General features: G+C 36.9%; 1 protein-coding gene across 2 annotated transcripts in view; it reads right to left on the reverse strand.

Annotated features, from left to right (window-relative positions):
* Positions 1-4,217: 4,217 nt before the first annotated feature.
* CCNY (cyclin Y) overlaps positions 4,218-7,759 on the reverse strand; it is a 51,184-nt gene continuing 47,642 nt past the window's right edge. The window contains exon 10 of one of the 2 annotated variants that reach the window (XM_009895092.1): positions 4,218-4,403. In XM_009895092.1, the coding sequence (XP_009893394.1) occupies positions 4,287-4,403 (117 nt within the window). In that variant the 3' untranslated portion in view covers positions 4,218-4,286. The remainder of the gene's footprint in view (positions 4,404-7,759) is intronic. The other variant, XM_009895091.1, reaches the window with a different exon arrangement.

Consider the following 7,759-nt stretch of genomic DNA (forward strand, 5'->3'; position numbering starts at 1 on the left):
TTGTTTCCTTTTTTAAAGTATTTTCTCCTAACAGTGGTGGCTACATATCTTCTGTCGTTACCTTGAGTCTACACAACTCAGACTCTCATCAGGTCTGTGGTTTCCTCAAGATGTAGTTCAGCTGAAGAGAAAATCAGAAACAGCAGAAAGACACTTACTGCACTTTGGGTGTAGATATGAACATTTCCATATACAACTACGTCGCATTCAAGCAAGTATGGCTGTGTTTATATCTAAGTTGTTTTCTCAGAACCTTTTAGAGACACTAAGTGGGCACTCCACTGCAGAGCTAGGCAGATGTTTCCAACAACTGTAAATTTGAGTAAAAAAATAAAAAAATGTTTTGATTACAGAAATGTGTCCAAAGGAGAAGTGAGGAAAGTGCTAAAAGCGAGGTTGAGGGAATTCCTTATGAAGACCACATGGAAGCAGAGCACAAGAAGAGTCTGCAGTAGATGCGCAGCACATGCGCAGCACTTCAGCTAAGTAGTTTAAACGTGTCATTGGAAAATGCAATGTTCATTACCAACAAAAGACAACTGTAAATAATTTGTTGCTTCAGCTGTTAAGGCTTTGGTTTTTTTTCTGGTTCTGCCCTTTGAATTCCCCTATCCCCTCCCACATACTGCTATTTTTATATATAGCCTACACTACCAGATGTCACTTCGTGACACCAATACACCATCACCCTTTTCTGATGAGGTTTTCGCTACTTCTAATCTTTAGGTTATATCTAAGGTTTCTGGCACTAGGAAAGTTAGGAAGGAGAGAAAGAGGTGTTACAAAAACAAAGTCTGAACTAAGACTCCATAAACATAAACAGTATTTCCACCATGTTTTTAGTTTATATGAAAAACTAAGCCAAATAAGCTAAGTGAAACTAAGCGATATATGCTGACCTCTCTCTCTCAAAGAAAAAAGGTAAGTAGAGATAAATAAAAAATACAATTATTAAATAAGATACCGTTACCCTAGTATGGGACAGGATTTTTTATGTTTTTAGCAACAGAAAACGTATCATTTGAAAGACTGATAGGGTTTGTGAAAGGTGGAAAAGGTGATTTGACTTTTTTCTTCTTTTTGCACTTTATCACGTGACTCCAGTGTTCTCGGTCCCAAAGAACAGTGTATGTCAGAATTATATATATCACTGACAAAAAAAATGAAGTATTATACATCATTGACAAAAAATGAAATATTACAAAAAAAACATGTCTGCAGATGGAAAGAGGAATTAGGGAAACATCTCTGGCTGCAGAGGGATGCATGAATAAAAACCCTTACAAGATGCTTTTTTCAAATATTTATGCAATTACCAATGCAGAAATGACCAAACGAATGGCTCACTGGGTCACCATATAAAAACAATTCATTAAGACAATGATGCTTGAAGGGACAGGTTTATTACATCTCCTACACCTTTTCGTTTCTGAGCCGGTGATCAAAGCAATAATGAAAACCTTAATCCAGAAAACATTTACAGCAAGTTTAGTTTCAGGTTCTGAAATGAAAAACACAATGTATTTGTGCTGTTAATTAAAATACTGTTTGGTTCTCTTCCCTTCTCACACCCCAGGTGATTCTCTAATCTTGCAATGGCATTTTCCATACAGTAATGCTTAAAAAACTCCACTAAACACAACATAATCCTAAATAATATTTCATTTTTAGTTACATGGTATAGAATACCTTGCAAACAAAAGACACTCATTAAGATTTACTGACAGGTACTGCATTTTTGGCAACCCTGGAACAAACCAGAAGATAAAGCAAGGAACTATTCTAAAACCATGAGGGAAAGAAACATCCATCTAAATGTAAAGGATTCACAAAGCAAAATTTAAACTAAAGAAAAAATCCACACTTACAGTAGATTTTTTTTTTTTTAATTCTTAGTGCAAGAAACATAACCAAGTTAATCACAGAATCAGTACTAATTAAGAATATGGAAAATTCTCCTATACAGAGGTAGAGTCCAGTGCACAAGGCTAAAACGATATTCAAGAGTCTAAACAAGACTGAGCCAGGTTTTACGGAATCCACTTTTTAAAGTATCAGACTGTATGTACATACATACAATAAATAGACTATACAATCTTTAAAGTAGTTTAATAAACTTCACAAAAATTAGAGTAGATGCATTGAGATCTTTACATAATCCAAAGTTCGTATCTCTATCACGCAGAAATGGATAAACCCAATGTTCCTGATATCAAGTTAAATGGGAAATAGTTTAGCAAAGTGTCGATAAATCAAAATATTTTACATATTTTAAAGCCTAAATTTATGCTTATAAAGGATGAATTTCAAATGCTCTGAAAATGTTCCTTTTGATACTATCTGTAAAGAGGTTTCAAATGATGTAATTTGCATTTGTATTCCTATAAACACTTTCTTTACATTCCATGTTCAAGGGAAAAATGGATTTGGATACTCACAGTTCTGATGTATTGGCACAACAAGAAGTGATGAGAATTAGATTATTTTAAAGGCCCAAAGGAGATGAGGAGAATTTATGGACAAAACCTTCATGTCTCAAACTACACAAATCACATTAGAAAGTTAACAGAAAACTGTTTGGTATTACTACTTCAATCCTGTCAGTGCCTCTCCGCCCGCAGGCATCCAATTAGCATTGCACTGGAAGTCAAGTGCACATCTCTGGGCCCCTCGGTTTGCTACAAGCCCATAGGGCTTAATAAAACAAATACGGAATCTTTATGGTTTACCACAGTAGTGCATAAATCAGGGACGTCTGTTGCCATTCATTTCAGTGATAATTGCAAAGAAAGGATTTGAGGGAACTGAGAGTTTTCAGCTATATCTTTCTAAACTGTGAAAAAAAAAAAGGGGGGGGGGGAGGGGAGAAATCACCCTGGGGCGTTATAAAGCAAATATGCTTATACTGACAAGTTATTTTCTATAAAAGGTTCTTACAATTCCAAGGGGACAACAGCTACAGTAAGAGGGAACGAGTAACAACAACAGAAGAGCTTAATAACTTGAGTTGAAAATTATTTTCACGGTTTGGTTACTTTTAATTTCTATAAGCACCTACGCTGAAAAACATGAGGGTTTGTATTTTAGCTTCAAAATCAAATCTGCTTGTGACAAATACCTTGTTAAGATTTCCATTCTGCTCTTCCACAGGCCTTCTCACTCGAACAATTTTTTTTATTATTTTTTATTTTATACAAACAGACTTACTTTGATTTAAAGTAAACATATAAAAATTGAGAATATTGCTTGCAACAATGGACCTGGAGGTGAAGGAATGAACTAGTCAGGCCATACAAAAAAAAAAAAAATCTCCCTCAAAATGAATTCTGCTAAACTTCCTAATGCTATGAAAATCTGCAAAAACGATCACAAGATCTGTTGCAAATTTCAGAGATTTGGCCCAAATCTTATCATCATCATCTGAATACTTTAATAACCGTATCTTTATATTAAGGAAAAATAAACGATTCCAAGAACTCAGGAAGGCACACGCACCCAAGTATACTATAAATAAAACACATCATGAAATTATGAAGATCTTCTGATCCCTGTACACACATTTGGTTCAGCACTATGGTCAAGTTCTCTCTTTTGAAATACAATAAAAGGCATACAAGAAATATAACATATGCATAATAGTTATGAAGAATAATGCTAATAAGACAGCTTACAGAGAAAAGTGCAATGGAAAAACCCAACGCTATTTATTCAGGGGCTTGTGCTACTGTAAATACAGACTTCGTATTTGCTGCTGTGCAAGGGGAAGAATTTATCCTGGGAAGCAGCAATAAGGAACGCAAAAAACAACAGAAAATAAAAAACATAGTAAGAGAAACCTTTAGGATGGAACTCTCCCAACATCGTTCCTCTAGTGCACAGTCATCTGACTACATGGTTTGTTTTCATGCTGCCATTTCTCTTCATGAGCACAGCATATTAGAAAATGGCACAGTTCTTAAAGACTTTTCTGCCTCTACTTCATTTTTTTTTGTTTCTTCTTCCAAGCACCTGATTTGCTGTTTCCTCATAAAAAGGGTAAAGCTGTTAGCGAAAGTGAGAAAAAAATTGTTGCCCATGTTCTCTCCCGAACACCGATTTCTCCATTTCTCCTTCCACTAGGTATTTTACTCATGTGCTACACAATGGGGAGGCACTGTAAAGGCAGCTTGACAGATTTAAAAATAAAAAAATGAAAAGTCTTTTTTCTTTATCCCCCGCCCCCAGCCCACCCCCCAAAAATGGATGGATGAAACAGTACGTCCGTAGGAATATTCCAGTCTCCTCTGTTAGGAGATAATAGCAGGGGACCATCTAACCACAGTCAGATTGTCAGCACTGACTGACCGTTTCTTTGCTGCTTTCCTGAAGTCCTTATATTTATCTTCACACAAGCGGGAAATGGCCTGCAAGACAAAAGAATGAAAAAATTTCAGTTGCATTGACCACAGCTGTACAGGTAAAATAAAACTAAACGCAGAATTCTACCTATAGGTAGAACTGCAAAATGTCACTTCATTAAGCAAAACACGTGAAGAGCTTCTCCCCAAATCCTCTTACTCGTTTCATTGACCTTAAAAGAAAGAAACACACTGCCATTGCATTGCCCACCGCAGCCGCTCCTGAAGGAGTCAGCGAGCGTATTCCAAGCCTTTTCTTTTTGGGTTAACCACCACAAATCTCACCGAGGTAGCTGACAATGCTTATCCACTGCTATATGGTAACTCATACATAGCACTGCATTGGTGAAAAATTGTGAAAAACTTAATAAAACAATTATAGAAATTGTAAGTATGCTTGTAGAATTTATAAAGAGGACAGCTCTTAATTTTTTTATTTCCTAAAAAAGTCTTGTAGTACTTATATTTTTTTCCCCACTGATAAATGGTCTGGCAGAATACTCGCCATGCTTTGCTTACAGACCTGATGTTTACTTGCCTTTCGGAAGGAGACAGTGATTTCTATGTGATCAGGCTATCTTATATGGTGCCAGTGAGAAACATAACTCATATTCAATGAATTTAATTTGCATTAAAATACATAGAAATGTTAAAAACTTTTTGAAGACAGAGAGAAACATTATTCAAATGTTAACTCCTATTATACTGCATGGCAGTTTACGTTTTATGTTTCTTCTACTGTTTTTAGCCAAGTTTAAACCAAATTTTTATCATGGACCTCATATGCACAAATATACTGTGCCCTAAAATAGCGTGACTATTAGAGTTCACACAGGTGGGACAGGCAATGGTTGGCATCAGTAGGGATGTTAACTCTGGCAATCAAACACACACAACTGCAGAGAAAGCTCACTGCAAGGAGTACTCAAGGTCAAATTAAAAAATACAATGAACTAAACCAGTATTTTTATTTACTCAGGAATGCTTTTAAGTGGTGTCTTAAGATAGGATGTTTAATAAAAAGTATTATACAAACAAAACCAGTACAAGTGTTTGATTATAAAACAAGGCAATACAAATAAACAGCCCGACTCCACTGATCTTTACTTCCATAGCACAGCAAGTTGTAGCAGTGAAGAGCCCTTTAATTTTAATCGTCCTGCGAAGACCAGAGGCAGGTATGACAGAAGCACAGAACTCGGGCATCTGACAGCAAGTTCACCTAATGCTTTGGTCAAGCCAGCCACAAAACATGGTTAAACTTAAAAAAAACCACAACAAAAACAAACCAAAACAACTCAAACCCCACCTCCACCAACAAGAAACCAGTTGCTACTTTTTAGTTGGAAAATGAATTTCCTTTTGTTAAGACCATTTCTGAATACAGTTTCTTTCTTGGTGCACATGAAGTGAGCAACAGAATAATATAAAGCAAATATCCCCATTGCTTTGCAGACCATAACATAACTCACTTAAAACTGCTTAATAACACTTTATTTAATTTAACCAGGAACTCAATGGACTAAGAAAGTTTATGCGATTCAATTGGATTTAAAATCCAATAGACGAAAGGCATTTAATCATGAAATAACGTGCCAAGGCATGGCTTGGCAAATAGGTGTACTGAGGTGGAGCTCAGCTTCTTTCAGCTGCCAAATCAGGCTATTAGCTTAGGCATCAAACAGCCAGAAAAGGTAATCACTTCAAAATTGCCTGTTTCACAGGAAAATTTCTGTTCTGGCACATGGTCAGACAAAGTGAAATTTTGCTTGGAAGTGGGACTTAATATTTGGCATGTCTAGTCTCTGGTGATTAATCATATGGATAAGAAACACATTGACTGCTGTTTAAGGCAATCCTGTATCTAAAGATGCCTCTTCATTTGCAAATAATTTATAAAATTGGTATTTGGCAAGTTAGTCAACTTCAGCATAACACATGGGGAAACAAGACAAAAAGCAAAAAATTGTAAATATTTATTATTGTCCTTCAGTTAAAATAAACCCAAATAGCTTATAAACACCTTTCTGTCATCTGTTATTTCTGTTGCTTTTATTGCGAGGAAAATGAACCAGTTTTTGACAGTTGCAAGGGACCACTTCTCGCATGAAATCAAAACGTTCTTAAAAACAGAATCATGTGACATTTTGTTGGACTGACTGTAACATCTGTAATCAGCTAGAAAAATGCATATATATATAGTCTTCCATTATATATGTATGTATACAGGAGTCAGTTCCTCTGCTGAGTTACATGACTCCAGACGAGACTTTGTCACTGGTGAAAGGGACAGGTAAGGAGACAGGAGGGGGGAGAAAGGCAGTACTTATATTAGTAGTGTAAATGTTGGCTGCATGCACATGTTCGTGCAGGGCAGGAAAGCAGCGGGGCTGGCTATGGCCTCACTGCTGGGCACGCACACAGGCACACAACTGTGGGTGCTGCAGCACCCCTGAAAAGGGACAAACCAGGGAGAACTTAGCAGGGACAGACAAGACTAAGTCAGGAAGGGCTATATGGAAGGAAAAAGTAAAAAAGTAAAAAAAAAATATAAAAAAATAAAATCACTAGAACAACCAGAAGCTGTGATGATGGGTGTTCTCCTTATCTTACGGAGAATAAAAAGAAGAGCATTCGCGTTACTCCTGACAAAAGAGCAGGGGAGTTTTGCTCTCCCTTCGCTTCTTCGCTAAGAGGGTTCTGAACGTACAAAACACGCAGGACTGCAATCAATCACTGCGACAGTGGGAAGCCAGAGGGATATAAAGACACTTCTGTACTTGTAACTTACATTATTTTCCTCCTCTTTTTTGTCTGTTTGATCTGTGGGACTGTACCTCTTTAGGGTCAAGAAAATACAGCACTTAGTTCAAAGGGTTTGAACTATGTGCTCAAGCACTATCCTAACAATAAAAAGCTCAGACAACACACAGTCAGTTAAACTGGGAGTGCGCTAACAAATGCTCTTACAAAATCTAGCCCTGAAATGAGCACAGTGCTAAGATCACAAGCAGAAATAGGGTAGGCACATTTTGTGGACTTACCCCAAAGAGCAGAATCTGACTCGTATTTAGCTCAGCACACAGGAGAATAACCAGGTGCAAGAGTAGGAAATTACAAAATACTGGATTAAGGTTGGATATCCAACAACCTTCCTGGCAGAAAAATCTCCCATATTAGAAAACAGTTCTCAGGAGAAGCAAAGGAAGCCTTGACATTTGACATAATTAAAAGGAAGGAGAAAACACACTACAACATATGCTGGTTGGAACAAACAGCATTGGCAGGTGGACAGACTGGATGATCTAATGAAAGGTTATTTGCCATTTTTAACTTGCATGATTCCATACAATGGGGGGGGG

Source organism: Charadrius vociferus, unplaced genomic scaffold, assembly GCF_000708025.1.
Source record: "Charadrius vociferus isolate BGI_N301 unplaced genomic scaffold, ASM70802v2 scaffold61, whole genome shotgun sequence".
Taxonomy (NCBI): domain Eukaryota; kingdom Metazoa; phylum Chordata; class Aves; order Charadriiformes; family Charadriidae; genus Charadrius; species Charadrius vociferus.